General features: G+C 45.8%; 1 protein-coding gene across 3 annotated transcripts; it reads right to left on the minus strand.

Annotated features, from left to right (window-relative positions):
• Window positions 1-779: 779 nt before the first annotated feature.
• Window positions 780-27,495, minus strand: PLA2G6 (phospholipase A2 group VI). Of its 3 annotated transcripts, none has more exons than XM_083701118.1 (17): window positions 27,204-27,495; window positions 22,664-22,909; window positions 21,389-21,604; window positions 20,030-20,213; window positions 18,816-19,003; window positions 17,751-17,847; window positions 13,319-13,501; window positions 12,453-12,561; window positions 11,840-11,977; window positions 10,477-10,567; window positions 9,551-9,714; window positions 8,310-8,460; window positions 6,881-7,017; window positions 5,509-5,663; window positions 5,001-5,168; window positions 4,182-4,255; window positions 780-2,273 (listed from the first exon to the last, which is right to left on the minus strand). In XM_083701118.1, exons 2-17 carry the CDS (start codon window positions 22,870-22,872, stop codon window positions 2,129-2,131), a joined length of 2,409 nt encoding a protein of 802 aa, XP_083557244.1. In that variant the 5' UTR covers window positions 22,873-22,909; window positions 27,204-27,495; the 3' UTR covers window positions 780-2,128. The 3 variants fall into 3 exon arrangements, with proteins under 3 accessions (XP_083557244.1, XP_083557245.1, XP_083557246.1); XM_083701119.1 differs by having other exon boundaries at window positions 27,232-27,490; XM_083701120.1 differs by lacking the exon at window positions 11,840-11,977 and having other exon boundaries at window positions 27,204-27,492.
• Window positions 27,496-27,879: the final 384 nt, after the last annotated feature.

The following is a 27,879-nucleotide window of genomic DNA, read 5'->3' on the forward strand; positions in this document are numbered from 1 at the left end:
AAAGTTGACCTAGATGAGATTCAAGATCAGATTTTGCTTTCATCTCAGTCCTCCATTCCAAGTCATTTAGATGCACCTCCCAGCGGCAGCTCCATCACCTGAGCCCATTTCCTCCTGAATACTCGTATGCTGTTCACCCAAACAGTCTATAGGCGGTCACTATAAACTGGCGAGCTGCAGGCTTGCTATTGGACAGTTACATGTAAAGTGATCTTCTGTACAAGGACCCTAATTCTATTTTGCATTAAGAAGAGAGAGAGAGAGAGAGAGAGAGAGAGAGAGAGAGAGAGAGAGAGAGAGAAAGCTGTGGGTGCTGCCAGCTACTGAGAGCACAGAGGGGGCAACTGTCTCAATTACGGTTTTGGGTGCGGACTTCAGTTGGAGCATGGGACTGAACCGACAATGCCGTTCTCGTGGTCTTTCATAAAGGAGCTTGCACCGTCCATGACAACTGCTTGCTCCTTTGCAGAGAAGAGAGTCTGACACTTGGAACATACTTAAGAACTAACTTAGTTGGTCTTTAAGGAAGGAACTTTTTTTGTTTTGACTTGGAACATAGATACAGAGGAAGCTGCATTATACAAGTCAGACCATTGGCCCATCTAGCTCAGTTCTGCCTACACTGTCTGGCAGCAGCTCTCCGGGATTTCAGGCAAGAGGTCTCTCCCAGTCACACCTAGAGATGCTGGGGATCAAACCTGGAACTTCTGCATCCAAAGCAAACCCTCTGCCACCAAGCTACAGCCCTTCAAGCTGTATTAAGTTCAAGCACAAGCCAGTTTTCACATCACACATTTCCTTTTATTTAACACTGTGTCAGTTTCATGAAGACATCAGGGTCTATTAACATCACTACAGTTCAGAGTTACATTTATACAAACTAAGAGTGATTTATAAAAAATGGGGCAGAGGGCGGGAGAAACACCAATTAGATTTCACATTCTCCAGTCAAAATGCAAGAGTAGTGGCAGTGTTTGCACATTATGGGAAACCATATGTAACAGCTTATCCCTACAGCATAGAAGGTTCCTTGCACTTTGTTCTTCCCCTCTAGCCAGTGGGAGCAGCAAACCACGATCCCTGGGCTCAGGGACTGTGGTTCATTTCACTCCAAACAGAGTAGGATGTCAAGCCAAGCTTTGCTCTGCATTTACCAACCACAAATTGCTTGAGCGACACAAACAAATCATTCCAGGTTTGGATGCACTGCTAAGCCAAGGATTGTGGTTTGCTGCTCCCAGTGGCTAGAAGGGAAGAGCAAAGTGGAAGGCAGACCATTAACCACGGTTCATTGTGACATGCAAACTGAGCCAATAGGTTATTGTTAGCAGCACTTTTTTTGGGGGGGGAGGCAGCAGCACTGATTGGGGGGGGATGAATCTAGTAAGGAAACAAATCTATAGGAGAACAGGTAAAAACAGACACTGGAATGTGTGCCTGGCCATTGGATCTGACAACTAAAGGTCTCCTCGCTAACTCGGTTTAATTTTTGACCCCCTCTACACTGTTTATTCTGGTTAAGGAAGTTCTTCATAAGCGGGGAGAAGAAACCTTCCACACCTCTGCTGATGGGCAAATACTGTCTGAAATAACTTGTCAAACCCAGCCCATCTTTCCTGCTCTCATCTGTCGGCCACTCAGAACAAGCGAGGAGGAACCAGGAAGAAGGAAGTAAAAAAATAACCAGGAAAGGGCATGGGGGAGAGAAACAAGCAATTCAATTTGTTTTAACTGCTCATGTGTAATTTTGGACAGAAAGGCACGTTAGTCAAACCCAGCATGTCAGACAATGCATCTGGTCCAATATGCCCAGAAGTAGCAGAGATAGTTCAACATGGGATCAGTTAGATCCCATGTTACCACACACAAGCCAAGCGAAACGTAGTGAGCCCCTTCCAGTTATAACGGCAGCTGGTGTACTGGAATCAGGTATGCCGGAAAGAGCAGCCACAGCAAGTACTTGAACTGGGCAAGCTGAAAGACGTTTCGGTGGGTGCAGCCCTCCAATTCTTCCAGTCGGTTTCTTGCCATGAGTAGAAGGGGCAAGCCACAGGCCAGCGGAATCTACCACTCCTTGCTGAGAATCCAGGGTCGCTGCGGCAGGGAGGCATGGCAGAGCTGCAAAGCATCATGGAACCAGGAGCATATCTACCAGCTGTTGAAATTCTGCCCGGTTTTTGAAAATGTACATCTGAGTTTCCCAGAGAAGGTTCACCAGGATCACGTCGCTCACCTCATCCAGCATCACATCCAGCTCCAAAGGAGGGTTGAACCTGCAGGTGCCAAGAATGAGTTAGGGTGTTGCAAGATGGGAAGGAGAGAAAGAGTTTGGCCTATGCCTGGCAACTGGAGACGAAAAGGCAAGTCTCCGAGATAGAAGGCAGAGACAATGGAAAACAAGACAGAAAACCCAATACAGTGGTACCTCAGGTTACATACGCTTCAGGATACAGACGATTCAGGTTACAGACTCCGCTAACCCAGAAATAGTACCTCGGGTTAAGAACTTTGCTTCAGGATGAGAACAGAAATCGTGCTCCAGCGGCTCGGTGGCAGCAGGAGGCCCCATTAGCTAAAGTGATGCTTCAGGTTAAGAACAGTTTCAGGTTGAGAACAGACCTCCAGAATGAATTAAGTACTTAACCCGAGGTACCACTGTACTCAAGAGAGTGCTATGGTGCAGTAGAGATTCAGTTAGAGATCCCCAAAGTGCAACGGGTGCAAGGCACCGACAATCTCAAATCAGGGGCTCTGGCAGGCAAACTCTTTGGACATCTTTAACTCCATGGCATTTTGCCAGATGCAGTCACATCGGTGCTTTCAGTTTCCTTTCTTTTGCTCTCAGGTGCAACTGATACAGCTGGCCAGGAAGATACCTCCTACCTGACATGCCCAAGCTGACTTAGTAGCTTCATCAGGTGATGGAAGGGGCCAGTGGGGTTTTAGCTTTCCCCGTAAATGCGTCAAGCCTGCCCCAGTTCTTCAGCCTGAGCCATTCCCCACAGTTAAGGACTAAGCTCTTGACTCACCCAAACCCTCCCCCTTCTCTCCAGACTTATCTTCTCAGTTAACACCGACCACCTGTCTCTGGCATGGTTAGGTAATTTTAAACTCTGGCCTTAATGGTTTTACATTCCTTCTCCTTCCTGTTCTTCAGATGGCAATGCACATTACTTCAAAAGCATGGTTGCACTCGTGAGGCCCTCACTCTGCTTCTGCCCCAAAGTCTTTCTGCCTGCTTCCAAGTTCACTCCTTGATGGCACCTCCACATAATGCAACCCAGAGCAATTTCACTCGGCCTAAACCTGCCTCACAAAAGGGCTGTGAGGAAAGGACTCACCTGTGTTGCACAGGTGTCCCAACTGCACAAACCCCCTACATATAAGCAGGGGCTTCTGTGTTAAGAATTTTGCTGCAGAGAACAGTGTGCAATGTGCGACTGTTACAGGAAACAGACCAGATACTGGGAGGGGGCCTGAAAGTGCAGCCCTGCTCCACTGTCAACACAGTTATACCCCACACAAGAATATTACATGAACTGGGCAACTGCTTTCAGAGGGCTATCAAGGCAGGGACAGATTATCCTTGCCAGAGGTCTGCTTGCTTGCTTGCTTGCTTGCTTGCTTGCTTGCTTGCTTGCTTGCTGGGACTGCATAAAATCAGTCCCTCAGCTGACTGCTGCTCTGGAAAGGCAAAATGTAACCCGCAACTGAAGTAAAGCAGAGACAGTTCTAGGATAGGGTGACTAGTGCGGTTGCACTGCAGGGGGCACCAAAACAATGCTGTAGAACAAAGTGTGAGAGGCGGGGAGGGAGGTTAACATGCCACAGGGTGCTGCTGAAATTTGAGGGTCCAAAGTCCGCCACTGAATAAGGTTCTGCTGTTAGCTTACATAATTAGCAGAGGCACAATCCTAACCATCTCCTGGTTTAGTATAACAGAGGATGCTGCTTCACATTGAGTCAAACCTTTGATCCACCTAGCTAAATGTGGTCTACAATGACCAGCAGTGGCTCTACAGGGTTTGGGAAGGGGGGGTCTCTCTCAGCCCTTAACTGGAGACACCAGGGATCGAACCTGGGACCCACCCCATGCAGAGTCTCTGAGAAGCGGAGAATCGAGGGTTCCAGCCATGCTCTTTCCAACCTGCACAGAACATCAAGGTAGACAAGTCCTATACCTGACATAATGGGCATCTATCATCTCACACCAGGCTCTTGCACGGTTCACACATGGCCCATCTGGATCAGTGCACTGCAAAGAGACATCAACACAATTAGGAAGTGATCCATCCTACGACTCAAATACCCAGGACTACAAGGTAAAAGAAGGCTAAGACAAAACAAGCCGGCATTGCACAAATATGGCTTGGAGGGGGAAGTTTCTCCTAAACACAATGCTTCTAGCTTAGCCGCAGAATACAAAAAAATGCACTGTTTTCCCTAAGTAGAAACAGAATTGGCTTTTTTTCCCCAGAGCCTTCATAATATTCATAATATTATAACGCCTGTATTGTGGCAGCAACTTGCAGATCAGGTCACGAGGGAAAACCTCGGAGTCCATTCACTTCAGCCCAATTTGTCCTTGTGAGTCTACAGTGGTTGTGCTTGCATGTCACATTAAAGCAGGGGTAGCCAGCATGATACCCTCCAGATGTTGCTTTGACACTTCCCCAGAAAATTTTGTTGAAAATATTGGGTTGGGGAGGGCTCCTCCAAATCAATGAATTGACTTTCCTTAGCAATGAGACCCTTATAATAGGATCTGGAGAAGGGCCAGAGATCAGTGGAAGGATGTCTGATTTGCAGTCCAGTCCCCATCATCTCTAAGAAGGGCTGTGAATGCCTCCATCTGAAACCCTACAAGGCAATTCCTTCACATGTATTGGGAGTCTGAGCTGGTAAATATATTGCTACCTTCCCATCCCCACCAAATGGAGACGTTCTCTGCTAACATCTGGTTGTTCCATTCCACTGATCCATCCACATCTAATACTCACGCAGTCCACCACCAGCTTGCCCAGTTCTTTAGCCCCATAGACAGTCTTGGCCAGTTCCCAAGGGTTTGAGGGGCGGAAGACATCCACTGAGCTCACAGGGACCTGTGGTGCCTTCCCAGTCCCAAGAGAGACCACCACTCCCAGCTTTTTCACCTTGTGGCCCTCACCCTGGAAGAATGGGAGGAAAAGAACATCAGTTAGCAAAGCTGAACCTATTCTAAAGCTGTATTTTGTCACCTTTTTAAAGAGTTAACACCTAGTTTTACTGCTGCCAATTTTAGTGTGCAATGTATTTTACACTTGGTGCTGTTGTAGGGTTTTTGTTTGTTTACTGCATTGTGTTATTTGCTGCTAAAAACTGATTGCCCCACCTGTACTTTGTATTGACTATGATTATGTTGCATGCTGCTCTGGGTGCTTTTAGAAAAAGGAGAAAATGCTTCTTCCGTAGGAGGGGGCCACAACCCCCAGAATTTTAAGTGCAATGAGGACTGCCACTTAAGCTTACATTCTGGATTAAGATTTTGTTGCACTCGTTGATCTCAGCCATGGCATCCAAGGTGGGGTTGTTGGCCAGCAGACCTCCATCCAGAAAACGTCCAAAGGGCCGAAAATACGTTGGGGCAGCTCCGCTGGAACGAGCAGCCTGCCACATCAGCTGATCTGTGAGGGGGAAACAAAGAAAGATGTGTCTTTCTCTCCACATACTAAACTATGTGAATCCAGCTGATTGCTAGAACAAGATCTGTTGCTACTAAGAATAAACACAGTACTGCAGGGCAGGGAGGGGAGTCTGTGCCCCTCTAGATGTTGCAAGACTACAGGTCCAATCATCCCTGACCACTGGCCGTGATTGTTGAGCCTGATGTGAGTCCAACAGTATCTAGAGGCTCACAGGTTCCCCATGCCTGCTTTAGAGGTTCAAAAAGCTTAATGTGCATACATTCTCTCAATAATCCACATAACAAGGACAATCTCTAAAACACGTCTGCATTATTATCCCCATATGAAAGATGGGAGAGCTGAGGCCGAAAGACCCCTATTAGCTGTGGATTCTCCAATGCCCAAGTGACAAACAGTGGATCACATCGAAATGACTAAGCAAACACCAAGAGTTCAGAGAACTTTCACACTGACAACCTAGGAAACCTTTTAAAGGCGGCAACAGCAAATAAGGACCAGGAAACAACCAGAAGCATGAAACAGACTGGCCAGAAGTGGCGTAAGAGACAAACTCTGATGCTATAACACAGCTGGCAAAAGCTCATGGACAGAGTGGAGAAAAGGATGAAGGACTGTGATTGCACACATTTACAACACACAATGTAGGAGTGGACTGACTGTGCCAGCCAACATCACAAATACCTTTCCTGCACAAAGTGAAATGAAGGCAGGGACTATGTTGGTTGGAACATGCACAACTGGATTCCAAAAATACAAGATAAATCCATCGGTAGATTTTTAGCCCAGACAAATGAGGGAACACAATCCTATTTCTGAGACTGCACCTAAACCGTTGGAGAAAGAATAGCAGAGGATGGATCACTTATCCCGCACTGCATGGTATGATTCTACTGTGGTACCAAGTACTGCTGGCCACTATTGCCTGCTCCATAAGTTATTTTTTCGGAACAGAAATAAGCTCTGAAAAGAGAGGAATATGTACACTGTTGCATTCACAATTGCACTGATCTGTTCCAACTTCACCCAAGACGTGGTCAATGCTATATGGAGATCATCATAACATGTATGACCAGTATTGCTTGGAGACGCACACACAAAAAACGGGGAAGGGGGAGGAAGTATCCTTGAGTAGGGGCTTGCTTTTCTTCAACAAGCAACTTGACTCCACAAGAGTGCTGTGCAAGCGAGTCTTTTACCTTCTGGCCTGGTCAACGCTTGAAACAAACCCGACGACTTGTAACAGGATTTGCCTCTTGCTTCTGGAGGGTTGTAATTCCGGAACAGGTGGAGCTCGGCAGGCTGTCGGTCGCATAGCGTCGCTGTCAACATGAGTCTGTAAGGGATTTTGAGGAATGAAGACAAGATTTCAGCTTGGTTGTAAGGGGAAGAGGCTACAGAAAGTACTAGGTTCAATTCTGGCATCTCCAGTAAAAGGATCTCAGGATATCTGTTGCTCCAAAGAACAGAACTAGAACCAGTGGGTGGAAATGGCAGGGCAGCAAATGTCCAGCTGAACGCAAGGAAGAGATTTCCAATGGTAAGAGTTGTTTGACATGGAACCATCTCCTTGGGAGGTAGTGAAGGCTCCACTGGAGATAGCTGGCCATCTGTGTCAGCGATGCTGTAGGGGCAGCCTGAACAGGAAATTGGGCTCAATAACCTCCAAGGCCCTTCCATCTTTATGATTCTTGTGACTTTGGGCCTAACTACCAACCACAGCCAATACAGTGGTACCTCGGGTTACAGACACTTCAGGTTACAGACTCTGCTAACCCAGAAATAGTACCTTGGGTTAAAAACTTTACCTCAGGATGAGAACAGAAATCGCACACCAGCGGCGCGGCAGCAGTGGGAGGCCCCATTAGCTAAAGTGGTACCTCAGGTTAAGAACAGTTTCAGGTTAATAACAGACCTCCGGAATGAATTAAGTTCTTAACCTAAGGTACCACTGTACTGGGCTAGATAGACTCAGCACATGGCAACTTCACATATTATTTTTATATCCCACCTCTCTTCCATGGGATTTTAAGGCAGCACCCCCAGGCAATCCTCTCACCTTGGCACTGAGGTGACCCAAACCTGGTTAGATTCAGCAGAGTAATTACAACTTTATTATTTGTACCCCGTCCATCTGACTGGGTTGCCCCAGTCACTCTAAGCGGCTTCCAGCATATATAAAAACATAATAAAATTTTAAATATTAAAAACTATGTTATGTGCTTTCCGGTCCTGCCTCAGACAGGTGGTCATAGATATGATCTCCCTCCTCCAGGGACAGGAGATCAGGAAGCCATCATGATAAAGGGCAAAGCCAGCATCCCTCTGGCTTTGGCTCAGTGGAGGTCTAGTCCATTAGGGTTAATGGGGTACTGTCTGCCTAACCTCAGTCTGGCCTCAGTCAGCCCCCACCTGCCTGCCTTCTGACATAAAACTCTCCCTGGATGTTGGATTCCTTCTTAGTTTCATCCTTGTAGAAGGGAGGGAGGGTCGGGGACAATACTAGAATTAGTCAGCGTGATCTGTCATTGGTTTGGAACGGCCTATCAATGGGTCCAGTTCTGCCCACAGTCGTCCCCCACCCCCGTACTAGATGCAAAGGGCACCAGTCACTGCTGTTTTACTTACTTGGGTTGCTTGACATCCGTCATTTTGGTATGCTCTCCAAACTCCTTCTTCAGGAATTCCTCAAGGGGTTCTGACTCATACGGCCGCGACCCTCGAAACACCTCATCCTTCATGCGGAAGTACAAGCAGCGCATGTATTCCATCGGCTTCCCTGAGAGGCAGAAGGACATTAGTGTTACCCCAAGGCCTGTGTGTGTGTGTGTGTGTGTGTGTGTGTGCGCGCGTGTGTGTGCAAGCAAACACACACACACACACACACACACACACACACAGGTGCTGTTCAGGGCTGTCTTAAGCATATGCGGCACTGGGGTGCAAAGATCCACCCGGCAACCCCCCCCCCCCCAGTTGCCTAGTCCCAGGCACACAGGAGGGCACAGCTGGCCGGCCGCCTCAGCGTCTCGCTGGCTCAGTCACCCCCGAACTCGCAGCACAGAGCCGCCCACAGCAGAAGAGCCCGCCACAGCTCTCTTCCCCGGACTCAACTCTCGGGCCCCGGACTCTCAGCCTGGTGCCCCTGAAAGCCTGGTGCCCAGGTGCCCCGCACCCCTTGCGCCTATGGGTAAGATGGCCCTGGTGCTGTTTCCTCCTCCATAATATTTGAAGGGCATTTGGAGTGCTTGGAAACCCAGAAAATAACTTTTTGTGGAAACACGAAGACCTATGTTTTGCAGCAATATACAAAAGCAGCAATAAGGGTAATAGAAAAAGTGGAATAAAGGTTAGTGGAGAAGACATGGAAGAGAAAGGGGCAGAATCACCAAGGAGCAGGGTATGGATTATGTGCCTCCCCTATTTGCAAAGTCTGCAAAAAACCAGACTAAAGCAAGCATTTGGGTAGATTAGGATCAGAGTACACACAGTCAGCTTTGCCATGTGGCAGCTTGGACAGAAATGCGAAACCCACTTCCAACCATTTCTTGTGAAAAACAAACCCCTTGCTTCTTGAATTATCCATCAGGTCTTTTCCAACCTGGTGCCCTCCAGATGTTGCTTGACTCATAATTCTTAGCATTTGGGCATGCAGGGGCTGATGGGAGTTGGGAGTCCAATAGCATCTCCCAGCCTGGGCAAAGCTGCAGTAAGTCAGGGCCACTTCTCTCACAGATGGCAGGAACAGTCTTTTAGGCCAGGAAGATATCCAACACTCATCCTTTCTCTTTCACTCCAGAACTCTTCCCCCACCAGGTAGGGAGATTTCCTCCTCCACCTGTGGCCCCACATGAGCGCTCTTTCCTTACCTAGTATAACAGACACTGCCAGGATTCCCCCTGTGCTCGTCCCCGCAACCCAGTCAAACAGATCCCGGATGGGGCGCCCTGCAGCTCTTTCTATAGCGATGAGGAACTGGATGAGCACCAGGCCCCGGACACCCCCACCATCCAGACTCAAAAGGCGGTCTTGACTAGAGAAGGGGAGAGGGGAGGGAAGAGAGAAGAGAAGGAGTTTAATGTTCCCAAGGTCATATTCACTCCTAAGGTTCAGATGCCTTATGGGGCAACATACTAACCATCAAAGTATCTTCCCTACCCTAGGTGAGGAAGAACTGTAGTTCTTGAAAGGTATGCTGAGGATCAGGTGTGGGGAACCTCTGGCTCTCCAGATGTTGCTGAACTACAAGGCCCATCATCCCTGACAACTGGTCGTGCTTGCTAGGGCTGATGGGAGTTGGGAGTTCAGCAATGTTTGGAGGGCCAGAAAGCTTCCTCTCCCTGCTTAAGATGCAAGAAGCTAGGAAAAAAATAGGGTAGGGAGCCCTCCTCTCTGCAGTGACTTCACACATTATAGTTTGCATGAACGCACCAAATTGGGGCAACTTCTTCCTTCTGGCATGTGGGAGAAACAATCCTGGCTGAACCTAGGATTGTGGTTTTTTCTGCTCCAATTCAACCATGGTCTGTAGCCAAGGTTTGCTCTTGGGTTACAGACCATGATTTGTTTGGAGCAGAAGAAACCCTGGTCCTTGGATAAAGATATGACACTAAGCCAGGTATCCTGGTTTGTTTCTCCTGGATCAGCACACTAAAAGTACACCATTAACTGTGGTTTACTGTGATGGTATGCATACAGGGCCGAGGTCTTCTCTCTCTGAATCTTATCAGTTTTCACATCAGGACGGAGCATTGCAGACTAGATGAAGTCCATCTTACTAACGACACCCACTTACCTTTTTTTCCTCTCGGTGGCAAGATCGACCACATCTTGTTTTTTCAGCAAGGTACCAAGTGCTGTAGAGACGTGAATGACGTCCTGGAATTCTAGGGAGGCAAGGAAAAGAAAGGCAAATATTCTGTTCAGCAAGATGTTTAGAAGCAGGTGCAGCAGACTAGGAACCTGAGAGTCTAGGAACTGAGTTCTCCCTCACCCCAATAAATTAATAAATAAATAATAATAATAATAATAATAATAATAATAATAATAATAATAATTTATTATTTATACCCCACCCATCTGGCTGGGCCTCCCCAGCCACTCTGGGCGGCTTCCATAGAAACCAAAAATACAGTAAAATATCACACGTTAAAAACTTCCCTGAACAGGGCTGCCTTAAGATGTCTTCTGAATGTCAGGTAGTTGTTTATCGCTTTGACATCTGCTGGAAGGGCGTTCCACAGGGCGGGCGCCACTACCAAGAAGGCCCTCTGCCTGGTTCCCTGTAGCTTTGCTTCTCGCAATGAGGGAACCGCCAGAAGGCCCTCGGCGCTGGACCTCAGCGTCCGGGCAGAATGATGGGGGTGGAGACGCTCCTTCAGGTATACTGGACCGAGGTCGTTTAGGGCTTTAAAGGTCAGCACCAACACTTGGAATTGTGCTCGGAAACGTACTGGGAGCCAATGTAGGTCTTTCAAGACTGGTGTTATATGGTCTCGGCCCCAATGGCCCTATGCAATAGAAGACAAGGTTCTCATACCTTTAATTGCTGTATCGAAGGAAGATACATAGCAAGCACACCGTCCATTGCCATGACCATTGTATCATTAAAAACATCCCCTATCAAAAGGCACAGGAGCCCTGTCTTCTATGGAACATGGCAATCCTTCCTGCTTCCCCTAAATACTTACCAGGAGCTACATCATCATTTGGTCCTTTCTGGAATATTAGCATATTAGCATAGCAAAGCAGAAAAAGAAGAGGAAGGAGAAAGAGAGGGAAATGACTGATACTGTCAAGACGTTTGTGGTCACAGAACAGGGATGGCAAAGCTAACTCCCATCATCCCTTGGCTATGCTAACAAGAGCTGATGGGGAGCTGGAAGCCAACACTATCCGAAATGCCACAACTTCTCTGTCCCTGCAATAGAGCTTCAGGAAGAATCCCAGCTCTGTGCCATTAGCAACTGGCCATGGTTTCCCCAGCACATTCGCACTGCAACAGGAAACCTTGTTTTAACCCTCAACTGAGACAATCACGTGCTCAAGTTTCACGTTTATTCCGACATGTTATTCCAGATTGGAAGAAAAAGTGGTCCTAAAACAGTGATAGTGAAGCAAAGACACAGAGAGAAGCACAGGGCTAGCTAGCCTGTTACCTAGGTTTTGGTTAGTGCTCCTCGGGGGCGGTAGTCCTTCCTGGGAAGTGGAAGTAGTTGGTACTGATATGCCAGGTGGGTGGAAGCGGTCAATCCCTACAATTTTCAGCAGGTCTAAGAGCACCTTCCGATTGGCACCTTTGATATGGTGAGAGCGTCACATGCATTAGAGAGGAAAATCCATTAATATAAAGGAAATGGTCACCGCTGCCTGCTGTGAGTCAGACTAATCCCATGTACCTGGTTTGAAAAAAACACAGGGCTGGAGGTGGTTGCCTCAAGGGGGGACGGGGTGTGTGGTTTAAGCAACCCGCTGAGATTGTGGCTTGGTCCTCAGAATCCTATGCCACAGCTGGGGCCTTGTCTGTGCTCCTTAGGCCTGAGATTCTCACCATCCCTCCACTGGCCAGAACAAATCTGTGCAAGAGGCCACAAGGTCACAAATGGGATTCTCCAAATCCAGAATTATGGGGTATGTTGCCAGCCATATCCTGATGACACACAGCTCTACTTCTCCTTTACACCTGTAGCTGTGGCAGTGGAAGTGCTGGACCATTGTCTTCCACCCAGCTCCCATACTTCCCTTTCCCTCCCCACAGGTCCCCCCTCTCACCTTTGCTCATCCTGGCCGCCAACAACCCGGGTGTCTCCCCCAAGTCATTGGGGACATCCACATCTGCTCCAAACACAATGAGGGCCTTGATCATTTCTAGATGGTCTTGCTGCAGGGAGGAAAAGAGCTTGTAAAGGGGAAAGCGTTGCCAGGAGCTCCCTCCAGCCTCAGCTTCCTGAGCTGGAATGCCCACCTGGCAGCCATCTTGGCAAACACACTGTGAGCTGCCAATATATCCTACCCAAATAGCTAGGTTTCTGTGAGTCTCTTCATGCAAAAGGATCACTTTAACTAGATGGGTTGCGTGCAGACAGACAAACAAAAATATTCAAGAAAGGAAGATTGAGGAGCTAGGATTGAGGGTTGAGAAAACTTTGGCTCATGGGCCTCATTAGGCACACAAGGGTTCTAATTTGGCCTGGGGTGTCATTTCCACCAAACTACATCCACCTGCCCTGCCGTTGATGCTGTATGTGATGCCTAGTGGGAGGCAGGGAAAGGTGTGGCCTTCACTTTAAAGTGCATTTGCAAGCGGGTTCCGCTGAAACCACCTGGAAACATCCTTCAGCAGCGCCGCTGTCACTGATGTCATATTGATGCCAGGTGACAGACCGCTGGGCTGCCGTGCCCCACCCACCAAACTTGGTCCATGGGGCTTTTGGAGATTAGGTTCCGGCCCACCTGGCCAAAAAGGTAGCCCACCCCTGGGTTAAGTCTACATATTGAACCAGAACAGATTGTTACAACAGAAGAATACCAGGAAAAAGGGGGGTGTTCTCTGTAGATGTTATGCACTTCTCTCCTCTCAGCCCCTTCCCCACCCTTCAGGTTGGGAAAAGCAAGCATCCAGCAGATGAGAAGCCCACCTTCATGGCCAGGTGCAGTGGGGTGTTGCCATCTGCCCCTTTCACATTTGCCATGGCTCCATGCGTCAGCAGCACCATGGTGCAATCAAAGCGCCCCCGCCGGGCAGCGATGTGCAGGGCCGACTCCCCTGTCTTGCTGAGGGCGTTCACTTCACAGCCGTAGTCAATGAGGAGCCGGGTCATCTAGGAGACAAGGGGGAAAGGCACAAAGCCACACTTTGGATCACAAGCGCTTCTTCACCGGGACAGGTGAGGTCGGATTTATTTCAACGATAAAACGAATAAGGTACCTGGGGCATATGGGAAGATACTTTTAGGCAAATGAGAAATCGCTGCATGCATTTGAATAGGGTTGTGGGTTTTTTGATTATGTTCTTTTTGAAACAATAAACAAATATTTAAAAAGGAAGATACCTAGGATTTTTAAAACCCTAGATTTAAGGCCAAAGAGAAGAATCATTGCTCTTAAAGATGAACCCATGCTAATAGAAGCGCAAAAATTATAAGTTTAAGGCTCCTGCCTCAACTCACACATTATCTCACCAATAAAGACATTGTACATATTTCACTGGAGCTGACTGTGGCTAGGATCATCAGCTTCTTATAGCAAAATTCAAGCTTAAACTGAAGAAAGTAGGAAAAACCACTGGGCCGGTAAGATACAATCTAAATCAAATCCCTTATGAATACACAGTGGAAGTGAGGAACAGGTTTAAGGATTTAGATTTGCTGGACAGAGTGCCTGAAGAACTATGGATGGAGGCTTGCAACATTATACAGAAGGCAGCAACGAAAACCATCCCAATGAAAAGGAAATGCAAGAAAGCAAAGTGGCTGTCCAATGAGGCCTTACAAATAGCGGGGGAGAGAAGGCAAGCAAAATGTGAGGGAGATAGAGAAAGATACAGGAAATTGAATGCAGATTTCCAAAAAATAGCAAGGAGAGATAAGAAGGCCTTCTTAAACGAGCAATGCAAAGAAATAGAGGAAAACAACAGAATGGGAAGAACCAGAGATCTGTTCAAGAAAATTGGAGATATGAAAGGAACATTTCGTTCAAAGATTACCATAATAAAGGACAAAAGTGGTAAGGACCTAACAGAAGCAGAAGACATCAAGAAGAGGTGGCAAGAATACACAGAGGAATTATACCAGAAAGATATGGGTGTCTCGCAAACCCCAGGTAGTGGGGTTGCTGACCTTGAGCCAGACATCCTGGAGAGTGAAGTCAAATGGGCCTTAGAAAGCACTGCAAATAACAAGGCCAGCGGAAGTGATGGTATTCCAGCTGAACTATTAAAAATTTTAAAAGATGATGCTGTTAAGGTGCTACACTCAATATGCCAGCAAGTTTGGAAAACTCAGCAGTGGCCAGAGGATTGGAGAAGATCAGTCTACATCCCAATCCCAAAGAAGGGCAGTGCCAAAGAATGCTCCAACTATCGCACAATTTCACTCATTTCACACGCTAGCAAGGTTATGCTTAAAATTCTACAAGGAAGGCTCAAGCAGTATGTGGACCGAGAACTCCCAGAAGTGCAAGCTGGATTTAGAAGAGGCAGAGGAACCAGAGACCAAATTGCAAACATGCGCTGGATTATGGAGAAAGCTAGAGAGTTCCAGAAAGACATCTACTTCTGCTTCATTGACTATGCAAAAGCCTTTGACTGTGTCGACCACAGCAAACTATGGCAAGTTCTTAAAGAAATGGGAGTGCCTGATCACCTCATCTGTCTCCTGAGAAATCTCTATGTGGGACAAGAAGCCACAGTTATGCTTAAACTGGATATGGAACAACTGATTGGTTCAAAATTGGGAAAGGAGTACGACAAGGCTGTATATTGTCTCCCTGCTTATTTAACTTATATGCAGAACTCATCATGCGAAAGGCTGGGCTGGATGAATCGCAAGCCGGAATTAAGATCGCCGGAAGAAATATCAACAACCTCAGATATGCAGATGACACAACCTTGATGGCAGAAAGTGAGGAGGAATTAAAGAACCTTTTATTGAGGGTGAAAGAGGAGAGCGCAAAATATGGTCTGAAGCTCAATATCAAAAAAACGAAGAACATGGCCACTGGTCCCATCACCTCCTGACAAATAGAAGGGGAAGAAATGGAGGCAGTGAGAGATTTTACTTTCTTGGGCTCCATGATCACTGCAGATGGTGACAGCAGCCACGAAATTAAGAGACGCCTGCTTCTTGGGAGGAAAGCAATGACAAACCTAGACAGCATCTTAAAAAGTAGAGACATCACCTTGCCAACAAAGGTCCGTATAGTAAAAGCTATGGTTTTTCCAGTAGTGATGTATGGAAGTGAGAGCTGGACCATAAAGAAGGCAGATCGCCGAAGAATTGATGCTTTTGAATTATGGTGCTGGAGGAGACTCTTGAGAGTCCCATGGCCTGCAAGAAGAACAAACCGATCCATTCTTAAGGAAATCAGCCCTGAGTGCTCACTGGAAGGACAGATCATGAAGCTGAGGCTCCAATACTTTGGCCACCTCATGAGAAGAGAAGACTCCCTGGAAAAGACCCTGATGTTGGGAAAGATGGAGGGCACAAGGAGAAGGGGACGACAGAGGACGAGATGGTTGGATAGTGTCTTCGAAGCTACAAACATGAGTCTGACCAAACTGCGGGAGGCAGTGGAAGACAGAAGTTCCTGGCGTGCTCTGGTCCATGGGGTCACGAAGAGTCGGACATGACTAAACGACTAAACAACAACAACAACATATTTCACACATTGTTCTCACTTATAAGGCTGGTTCCATCTGCTTCCCTCTGAGTTACAAACTCAACAAACACAACAAAAAGAGTGACATCCAATTCACAGTAAATGTCTCAGTTACCATAACAATATACAGTTTTTCCGCTTAACTGCACCCTTTGGCACGTGCCTTTCTGCTTCATCACATTCTGTTTTGCTTTTGCTCTGCCTCTTGTGTAACATAGGATACTGTAGCCTTGTATAAGGGCTTCTAATACAAAAGTCCTTCAGGAGATCCAGCTTCCTTATAGTGGGGTCTGGGAAGCTTATGGATAATTTAATGTAGCCAGTATTTTAATTTTGCAGGAAATGGTAAAAGGTCCTATCTATCTATGTCAGGAAAGCCTGTATTATTGGGGGCGGGGGGGTTTGCAGCCATGGGCTTGTCTTAGAAATCTATTTTGTACAATTTTGAGGCTGTTTATGTTTGCAAACTCCCACAGTACAGCCCTGTAGAGAACTTAATAACCAAAGCTCCACAAGGCTAAAGAAATCAGATGACTTCTCTCTGTGCTGATAAAAGCACTACAATGCTTGTATGGAGATAAATATTTTAGATTTCAGGCACACCAAAATATTTACTCTAACTGTTACGCTTATTTGAGAAAAAAATTAAGTTAAATACTTAGAAACATTTCAGTTCTATGGCCTGTAATATCCACTTTGAGCATCCTTGCTCCCTTGCTTCTCTTCTTCTGTCTCATAAAACAATGAAAATAATTTTTTTCAGCTAGCATTGGACTCTGAAGAAGCTGGTTCTGTGTTATATTTATGATTCTTGCATGTTTTATTTTAAGGTTGCTGTTCTCAAACCAATCTGTAACCTTTTAAACTGGGGGGTTACTGCTTTTTTGTTTGTTATTTTTTGTTTGCGTATTTTTGTGTTTTTATATTGTAAACCACCCTCTGATTCTCGGATGAAGGGCAATATAGAATTTTAATGAATACATAAATAAAACTGTAAATCACCTGAGACTGGGAGTCAGATGGGGAGTGTCATACAATTGAGCAAAAATCAGTTTACAAATGGAACTCTAAAAACCAACTCAAACAAGGCCCTCAAAACAATGACAATACTGGCAGCGAGAGCAACCAGTTAATAAAAATGCCACCCAAGTTCCCTAACTACCTCTAAATGCCGTGTTGATTAATATCTTTATTGTCCTTCTAAAAATGAAAAAAGTGTCAGACTCCCTTGGGAGGCAATTCCACAGAATGTCTGCTGCAACAGAACCCCTATTACTCTCCACAGTCGCCACTGCAGGAGGACTCCAGCTAGAGAGGTCAGGAAGAGGATAAGCAGGTCCATGTGGAACGGATGCTCTCCAGATTATTTGGACTATGACTCCCATCAACCCATGCTGGCAGGGGCAGATGGAAGTTGCAGCCCAACAAGGTCAAGATGGGGAAGGCTGCTTTTAGCATCAGGAAGAAGTCGGCAGGTACAAGCTTATCCCATTTCTGACATACGCCATGCCACCATCCCCTCCGAAGCATCTTAGTGCCATGCAGGTATTAAAGACCCAGGAGCCAGCAAGCCTACACAGATCAGAAGGTCAGAGATGGGGAATGGAAAGGAGCTCTTTGTGGAGGCATGACCAGGAAAGCAAGACTCTTTAAAGCAAAGATGTCTGGCCAGCTAGCAGACTACCCGCTTACATCAGCATTTCTGGCCCAGTGGAGCGGCGTTGCTCCATAGCGTGGGTCTAGCAGCTGAATCTGGCTGATCTCCTTATCAAGAAGGGCCTGAGCACATCTGGAAGAGAAGAACAAGAAGGAAAAGAATGAAGGGATACGACAAACACCTGCCCACTAACTGCATGGATCCCTGAATATTCAGTAGGTAGGGGACACTTCCAAGGCTCCATTAACCAGCCTGCAGGTGTGCACATGCAAAACAAGAGGGAAGCATTGTGCCTTGGGCCTTGGAAGTGGCAGGTGTGCCAGCAATGGCTCCAAGGAAAACCGGTCCAGGTTTAAGCCCACTCCATGACTCAATCAGGGGACGCGGGTGGCGCTGTGGGTTAAACTACAGAGCCCAGGACTTGGCGATCAGAAGGTCAGCGGTTCAAATCCCCACGACATGGTGAGCTCCCGTTGCTCTGTCCCAGCTCCTGCCAACCTAGCAGTTTGAAAGCACACCAGTGCAAATAGATAAATAGGTACCGCGCCGGCGGGAAGGTAAACAACATTTCCGTGCACTGCTCTGGTTTGCCAGAAGCAGCTTAGTCATGCTGGCCACATGACCCGGAAGCTGTACGCCAGCTCCCTCGGCCAATAAAGCGAGATGAGCGCTGCAACCCCAGAGTCGGTCAAGACTGGACCTAATGGTCAGGGGTCCCTTTACCTTTACGGTTCAATCATGTATCCTTTTAATATTGTACTGTTAAATCAGGGGTGGGCAGCTGTCTTCTAACAACTCCCAGCACCCTTCACAAACTACAGCTCCCATAATTCTTTGGGGGAAGCCGTGACTGTTTAAAGTGGCCCTACAGTGCTTTAAATGTGTGGCGTGAACATTGCCATTTCTTCAGGCAACTCCAAAACATATTCGTTGTGAGAAAAGGTGGTTTATGTTTAAATCTGTTTCAGATTTTGGCCTTGTTTCCTTACTCGCCACCTTGGGCTCTTTTGGGAGGAAGTGGGTGGAGGGGAATAAAAATATAGTTATTAGCCAAAAAAAAATTCTAGCGCTCTTATCCAAATGAAAAAAAGCAAACATACCTTTTTTGGGAGTGTTTCATGGCAATGTGGATGGGGTAGCCGAGTGCTCCCATGTTGCTGCACTTAGCATTGACCTTCAAAAGAGCATGAACAGCATCTTCTTTCCCCAGTTGGCAGGCCAGGTGCAAAGGGCTCTTTCCTTCGTCATTCACATGGTCCAAAGCGGCAGTTGACCTCTTGCCCATGAGCTGTAACAATTGAACAATATCACTCAAGTCTGGAGACTCTGAAGGATGGGTAAGATGACTCAGCAGGAATACCAGACCAGAAATTGTGTAGAGAAGAAAACTGGTGAATGGGCAAGGGCCACTGTCTAACCCTTCCTTCAAGTGCATCTACACACAAACACAGACACCAGAACAATGGGACAAGCAAGGGATTGGGAATCTCATGTGTGCCTCATAATGCATAGTTTTGCCCTTAGCCATGGAAGCAACATTCTTTTCATTTCATTTATTTAACACAGTAGTTCCCTATTAGCTAAGTACTACGGACCCCACTTTTCTACAGCCAAGCCATGGACCCCCTACTTGGAAAAAGTTGATATCTCACCAGTATTTTTTTTTGTTATGGGAATGGTGTCGCCATACCCTCCAGAGCAAAAGCAGGCCAGACGTCTTCCGGGCCTCGCTCCTGCACAAGTCACGTGACCCACAAGAAAGCACAGCACCCAAAAGTGTGTGCTTTGGGGTGCCATGCTCTCACATGATTTTGGACGCAGTGCTCTCCCATGAGAGCACAGCCCCCCAAAACAGGAAGTTCCAGACAGTTGATGGATATGGACCCCCAGGTGGCTTACATGGACCCTCTGGGTCCACAGACCACCGGTTAGGAACCACTTACCTACTGCATTTATATCCCACCTTTTTCACCTAAGGAGCTCAAGGTGACATATATGGCTCTACCCTTTCTCCTTTAATCCTCCCCACAACCCTGTGAGGTAGGTTAGGCTGAGAGGGAGTGACTGGTCCAAGGTCACACAGTGAGCTTCATGGCCAAGTGGGGATTCAAACCCCAGTCTCTCAGGTCCTAGTCTAACACTCTAAACACTGCACAACACTGGCTCTGCAAGAACAGTCCCATAAACTCATAGGGAACAGTCTCTCTCCAGCTTCTCCAGACATGGAAAATTCCTGTTTCCTCTGCTTCTGCACCTTTCCCTTCATTTTCTACTTTCTACCAGGAAACCTACCTTTCTCTGTTAACATCCTCACCTCTATGATCTCAGGGTTGTTCCCTCGGACAGAGTAGTGGAAGACGGTATCTCCATTTTTGTCCGTGACATCGAGACGGGCATGGCACTGCTCCACCAGCTCCCGCAGGCACTCCATGTCTCCCTTTTGGCAGGCCAAGTGCACCGGAGTGCATTCATTATCACCGCTGTTGCTGTTTATGCAGCTGCAATGCAAGATGGAGGCATTCTGGGCGCACCGCCAGGACCAAGCGCGAAACCAGCCAGAATCGCATACACCCACCCAAAACGGTTTGCTTCGAAAAGCTCATTAACGTTACTTTGTGGAACAGCAAACCAAATTCTACCGCTGCTGCGCTTCCAATATAGCAGGTATTCAGTGCTCTAGGAAAGATTACCATCTAGGATATAGGGTAAGATCAGTGACTGGAAGAACTGCCACCCCTGCCCTGTTCAATTCCAATAGGACAAGCCAGAGCCACTGAAATCAATCATTAGAGCAGGGACTTTTCGGGATCCACAGGCGTGATCCTTACCAGGTTCTGTCTCAAGGGCCAAGTTTAACAAATGGGCAGGGACACCCACCTGTCCACTTTGCAAGTCTATCCCGGCTCCCCTTTTAAGTACTCAATCTCAGAAAGTTAAAAGAGGAGCAGGAGAAGAGCTACAGAGCTTGTTGTTGTTGTTGTTTAAATTGGTATACCGCCCTATATCCATAGGTCTCAGGGCGGTTGACAACACAAAGGTACCATATATGAAGAATAAAATATACAATAAGTTTAATCTAAACACAAAGCACGTAATAAAATAAACAATTAACAATACTAATGTATACACAGTAATAAACAGTACACTCCCCAACAAAAGCCCCTAAACCAGTGGTTCCCAACCTTTTTTTGGCCATGCCCCACCTAAGCATCTCTAAAATCCTGATGCCCTTTCACCCTGCAACATATAATTCTTATTTATTCACGTGGAGGAAGACTAAAAGGCCATTAACTGTTAATAACTCATTCTCAAATTGCCACTCTTAAAAATAAAATTGCCCCCCTGTGGGGTGTGCACCCCACGTTGGGAAACAATACTCCGGCCAAAAAATACAAAAATACAAATTGATGTTTAAAAGCAATTTAAAACAAACCCACCCTCCAAACAAAACAGGACCCAACCAAGTTAAAACCCCATCCCGGTTAGAACAATAGTCAGTTTTCCAGGTTTCCCCGTGGTTCCCTTTTAAGCCTCTGAGTTTGGGGGCTTAAAAGGAGAGGAGGGGAGATTTGCAAAAGGCTTTAAGATGGCCCCCAGACTCCCATTTGAAATGCCCTAAACTAAGTTTGCAATATAAGTCATTCCCCATTAGAAGGAGCCCAAGCTCTCATACCTCAGGATGTGATTGTGACGGAAGCTCTCCAGGAGCCCAACCTCTACCGCTACATGAGCCAGCGACCAGCTAGGGTGGCTGCGAAAACAGTCTGTCAGTTGCTGCAAAACCTCCAGCTGCAAAGGATTGTGGGAACTCTCATAGAAGGGGCGCAACTTCTTTGCATACAGCTCGTAGTGCTCAAGGGCAAATCCTTCGTGGTCTACCTGGAAGAGCCTACAAAAGGAATTTACTTAGAAAGATTAGAGCCTGCTTCTCCGGCTTGCGGTGGGGCTCGCAACAAAGATTAAAACAATTAAGAATATGCAAGACCATAAACACCCACAACCCCAGTCAATCAGCAAGAACTATTAATGTTTTGCTGCTGCTGCAAAATATTTGACTTCACTCAAACTTAGCAGTCAAAAGTCCTAATGGAACAGGACAATTTTATACCCTCTCCAGAAGGTTTAAAGAGAAGAACCAAAACACACCTGAGGGATAGTTCAGTCGGTAGAGAAGAAGCCTGTTAATCTCATGGTTGTGGGTTCAAGCCTCGTGGTCCCTTCCAATTCAGCCAGCCTGCTTGCCTTCCTACTTACAACAACTCCAGGGGGTGGGTCTCTCTGCCAGCTTTCTCCTCCCTAGTCTTAGTGTTGCCCTTGCAGAACTCAGCAGGAAGGATGATGGCGACCAAACTGAAATTACTTGCCTCTGCCTGTCATTGGCTCTGGTCTCCCTGCCTTCCACCCTACCAGACCCAATAGTCACCAGCCATCACTGTCCTCCACCCCACCTGCCTAACCTATAACCCTTCAAGAAGAAGAAGAAGAAGAAGAAGAAGAAGAAGAAAAGTTTGGATTTGATATCCCGCTTTATCACTACCCGAAGGAGTCTCAAAGCGGCTAACAATCTCCTTTCCCTTCCTCCCCCACAACAAACACTCTGTGAGCTGAGTGAGGCTGAGAGACTTCAAGAAGTATGACTAGCCCAAGGTCACCCAGCAGCTGCATGTGGAGGAGCGGAGACGCAAACCCGGTTCACCAGATTATGAGTCTACTACTCTTAACCACTACTCCACACTGGCTCTCTCAAGTGCCTGGTGGACAGTAACCATGAAAACCTATGCTATTATACCAATGTTCCCTCATTCCTGCATAGTCCCCTTGATCCCCTTTCTTCCCAATCCACCCTCAATTTCACCCTTCCTACTAGGAAGAGATTTTGTATCAGAGTTTCTTAAGGTCTAAGGAACAGACTGAAGCTAAAATTAAACAAGGTCTCCCTGCCACTCACCGGAAAGCAACTTTTTCATTATTGGGGTTAAGAAGAAGGCACTCCCAAGAGTGAGATGAACTTTTTTCATACAGCACTATCCTATCTTCAGACTTCACACGTTTCAGAGATGAATAGTCCGCCAGAGATACCTCCTTGATCCGGAAAGGGTTTGAAAACAAGCCGGTGACATTGTTTAAAGTGTTCATAAGCCGACCAAAGAACTGCATGTCTTTAAAAAGTAGTGCAAGCTATCTTCGTTCAAGGCTGTGGAAAGATCAAAGTTCAAATTCAGATAATGCCATCATCATCCACTGAATGAATCTTCTCCTCAGCATAATCATTTTCCTGGTTTTTAAAAAACGTTTTTAATATTGAGTAGACTTCTACGCTACCTTTTAAAATAAAGATATCTACAGATCTATAGATAGCCAAGTATGATAAAATGTTTTTATTCTTAAAAAAACAGCAAAAATATGTGATTAAAATAATAAATTTGAAAGAGCTGCAAATCTATTCCATTGCCTGATAACATTCCCATCCCTAAATTCAAAAATGTAACTCATCCCATTAAATTAGATTAGGAGCACCTCTGTCAGAAGAGAGACAGGAAAAATGTTTCTTTGTTATGTCTCCTTAATCTCTCAGTGGCTTCTGATACCATTGACCAGCTATCTGAGTTAGGGGTGAGTGGACCTGCTTTGTGGTGGTTCTGGTCCTACTTGGATAGTCGTTTGGGGAGTGCTCTTCAGCACTGTGGAGCCTTCAATATGGGGTTCCTCAGGGTTCGATTTTATCCCCCATGCTGTTTAACATCTACGTGAAACCGCTGAGTGGGGGTCATCCAGAGCTTTCGATTACACTGTCAGCAATATGTTGATGACACTGCCGTGTGGCAGTGAATGTGTTGGACCACTGTCTTGCCTCGGTAATAAACTGGATGAGAGCCAAAAAACTGAAGCTCCATCCATATAAGTCTGAGGCACTGTTAGTGGGTGGTTCCCTAGACTGGATAGATAGGAGGCTGCTCACTCTTGATGGGGTTACTCATAGAAACCCAAGGAGAAGACCCCAAAACAGCTTCAACAGGACCCAGTAGACCCCTTCTCAAAACAGTGGGGTAAGAGGACGATGTCTGGGTCACAGACAAGTTTTATTCTAAATTTAGACAATAGAGAAGAGCTGCTTTGTTAGTTCTGAGGGGATTTCTTGACTTATTCTGAAACTGTTTTTACATCTTTCCTGGTAGGGAAGTGATTATTGCCCAGTGAAAAAAAATCAAGAGTTTTAGCACAGCTGTGACTAAGCAGAAGCAAAGGCAAGGAGTTTGTGCCCTTTCTAACTCAGGTTCAGTTTCATGCATTTAAAATTCTTGTTTCTTCTGTATGTAAACATTAAAAAAATGCAAATAAAATCCATAATTAGTATTTTCATATTGCCAGTGGGTGGACGGGCGTCTCTGTGTGACTGAGAAAGCATCGATTATATCGGGCCTACAAAGTATCCCAGTGTTGCTGCACTAATACTGAGGGGCTGAGAGAAAGTAGCATACAACAAGGTTGCTATGGCATGTAGTCCATTGTTGTTACACAGTTTCTTGGTGCGTTTTTGTTTTGTTTTTAGAGAAATACAGGAGGGACTGTTAAGCTAATGTAGAAGCAATGTGATGGAGGGGGTGATTAATTGCTTTCCCATGAAGGAAAATAGGTGCATTCTTGGGCTATCGCTGTGAACACTTAAATGGGTATATTTGTGTGAAAGACACAAACCCTAAAAATTAAGAAAGAATGACTGTCTGTTTGACCTAGGCTAATAACACTGCTCTAATTATTAAGAGGTATAATTTTAAAAAACCACAAAAAAAATGCTGTTTAAAAACACTGGTTGCTTTTTAACTGAATCTTGAATGAAAGACCTACTGTAACATAAAAGTTTACATCTCATGAAACTAGAATTATTTGCACGGTTTAGGGTTGCCATTAAGCAGGGTGTTCTTGTCTTTCAACAACTGCGTGGCAAGCAGAAATTCAGCAGGTTAAACCTGCTGACATTCAGCTGGTCAAATATCTTATTACTTGGTGTGCAGCCACAGATTTATTTTTGAGTCCTCCACCCAATCAACAAAACAGGATATAAATTTGAATACGACACAAAGCATATACAAAGTTTATGCAAATTGGTGCCTACTTTTGTGAGCAGGGTGGAGAAACCAAGACATGTAGAGTAGTGGGCAAGAAAATACTAGAGGCACCCCATACGTCCAGTGGTTGGGACGATGGGAGCCCAATAACATCTTAAGGGCCACAAGTACTCTGTTCCTGATTTAGTACAATAGTACTTGGCTTGCAATTTGGAAATCCTAGCTACAAGTCTAAAATCATTATAGCTCAATTAGTAGTCCACCAAGAAGAAATCCTCCAGCTAGTTCCTATACCTCTCTTATAATACTAGTTTGTGCACAGTGTATTTATCCTGCTTATTGTGCTAAGCACAATTGAAATTCTGTGTAGTTCAGCAGCTGGCATTTTCTCTCATCACATGACAGAGGAATAGCATATTCCCTACTGCCGGGATGCAGAACCTGTGGCCCTCCTGATACTGTTGAACTACAACTCCAATCACCTCTGACCATTGGCACTGCTGGCTGGGGCTCATGGCATTTAGAGTTCAACTATATCTAGAGGGCCACATGTTTCATACGGTAAATTCCTGATGTAAGGGATATATTCATGATATATCTTCAACATATTGGAGGCTACTTTATTAACAGTCCACCCAGGATGATCTGTAAGGAGACACGTTTATATTCTTTCCACTAACAACTGAAGATTTTATTTATTTAAGGCATTTATATATTGCTTAATTATTAAGTCTAAGCAGTGTTCCAGTTGTTCATTTTTGTATGCTTGGTTTGTACTTTCTCCAATTCACTTTTGAGTGTATAAAGGAAAATGGCAAGTAAGTTTATGCTCATTAAGATTTTGTCCCAAACCACTGCATGTTAGAGTGACCAAGAAAAAGAACTGAAGATGAAGGGTTAGAGCTATTGAGATATGAAGTCTTTATTTAAAATAATAGCTAGGGTTCACCCAAAGTAGATAGTATGTTTAAACTGACATGTACACAAACAGCTGTTATATTCCTACAAAGTAGGGAAGATGGCAAAACTTGCCCCTTAACATTGACTGAGAGGTGGGCTGACAAACAGATAACGAGAATAAGCAATCTAACATTTTTGCATTCAGTCTTTCCTTTTTCATGGTTTCACCTCCAGGAGATAGAAAAGGCAAGCAAGAGAAGCAATATAATGTATTTATATTCACAATATAAATACATATAGAAGGAGGAAAGGAACAGAAAGCCAATTCAATCATATTAAAAACCAACAAAGAAAAAAAAATGGGCAAACTTTGGAATTTTAAAGTAACTTCCGTTTTGTTACTTCCTTCCACCAACTTTCAGAAAAGGTGCTGTTTTAATGTCTCAGACATTTCCATTTGCCCGACTCTTACACTTTTCTTTACAGTGCTGAACCATGTTCATGTTTTCACTATGGCAATTCAGAGCCCCTGAAATCACATTTTCCTGTGTACCTTACACTGTGCTCAAAGTCTGGAGATCTTAACATAGTTTCCAACTCTTGCATATGTGAATCTGTCTTCCACTATGCAACAAACCAATTTTCCAGCAGAAGTAGAGCATTACCTTTTGAAACCCATTTCAAAATCTGTACTATCACAGATTTGCTGTACTTAACTTTTTTAAGAAACTGTACATGACATCTCTTGTATTATATTCCAAGATGAAATGCAGCATTGCATAGGTTCTGCCTGATGAAAAAAGTGCACATATTCCTAAAGTGAATGTGAAATTCAACTAACAGATATAAAAAGGTTGGTTATAAGTTCAAGCTTTTTGGTCACATCCAGTAGCTATCTGATCACAACTCTTCAAAAACACTTCAAAAATATGGAAGGCTTTAAGCCTTACGTCTTCCACTCAATTACACACAGCACATGGGGGGATATCACCTTATTTTTCTGGCAGGGTTCCTTTGCCTTTAGCAGCTGCTGGGCATGCAGATTTCCACTAAGATACAACTGTTTATGAAGGCCAGGAAAACCTCACCTGTTGAATGGCTGCTCAATTGTTTAACAGCAGCAACGACTTTTTCTACCTAAACTGGGCTGCTGAAATGATGAGTGTTATAATCACGCGTGGGCTTTTGTGTGAAACGACTGTGACCTCAGTTCAGTTCTGGCACTGGGAGCAAATGCCCGGACTCAGAATGTGGTCAGAGGCGAATTGTAAAACTTATGTCTTTTGCACCTAGTTCCTGGGGTTCTGGTTTAAAGGTGGGATATGGAAGGGATATGGAAAAGAAGTGCAATGGGCGATCGCAGCAGAAAATAAAGCAGAAAGGGGAGCTTCCCCACCCCCCTTGCTTATCTTAGACCCAAGAGCCTTTATTAAGCCACTGAGACCCGCACTTTAAGGACTACGAAACACGCAGAAGACAGATCTACCCTTCCCCTGTCCTCTAAGACTTGGACTCACTCACCTCTTCAATTAGCCACTACTGTACTCACCCCAACTACTACTTCCGCGAACAAATTCCGACAGTCTCACGTGATCAACGCTCTGCCAACCACAACCCGTCGGAACGACTCCTCCCCGCCGCTTAGTCGATCACCTCATTGCTTGGCTAGCCAAAGGATCCGAAGGCGGCGCAGTTGCGTGCGTGCGGCCATTGCGTCTCGACGTTAAGGTGGCGGAGCGGCCATCTTTGCCTCGGGCATCTGATGGCGCGGTTGGGACGCCGCCGCCATCTTTGTGAAGGGGCAAAGAGTGGCGCACGCTCTCGCTGTTGCCCTTTGCCCGCCTTTTAAAGTGACAGTTTTAACTGTCAAGTGTTCACTTATTAGAAAATAAAAAAGGGAGGAGGAGGCTTCTTAAACAAGAGCCGGAGGGCGGGGAGAATCATATACTGGTCTTCAAAGTGTGAAGACGGCATAAGAACCTGTTGCATAATGTGAAACACACACAGAAAATTCCAGCATCAGCCCCTTCCCTTAATACTAACAGGATCATTTTAGCCCAGTCTACTCAGAATCAAGTCCTACTGGTTTCACTGGGGCTTACTCCCAGGTAGCAGGGGTTAGCATTTCAGCCTAAATAATGAGGCGCAAGGAGGGTGCCTTGCAGTGAAGGAACCACGCCTTGTTTCTCCTACAGTG

This window comes from Podarcis gaigeae (assembly GCF_964106915.1).
Source record: "Podarcis gaigeae genome assembly, chromosome: 10".
Classification (NCBI taxonomy): domain Eukaryota; kingdom Metazoa; phylum Chordata; class Lepidosauria; order Squamata; family Lacertidae; genus Podarcis; species Podarcis gaigeae.

Bases quoted from the DNA above. Each gene is read 5' to 3' on its own strand.
- PLA2G6 (XM_083701118.1), bottom strand. From the start codon at position 22,872: ATGCAGTTCTTTGGTCGGCTTATGAACACTTTAAACAATGTCACCGGC. The intron at 19,004-20,029 runs GTGAGGATGTTA...CAATTGTTACAG, and splicing joins ACAACCCTGAGATCATAGAG to CTCATGGGCAAGAGGTCAAC. The intron at 5,169-5,508 runs GTAAGCTTAAGT...CCATTCTTCCAG, and splicing joins ACAAAATCTTAATCCAGAAT to GGTGAGGGCCACAAGGTGAA.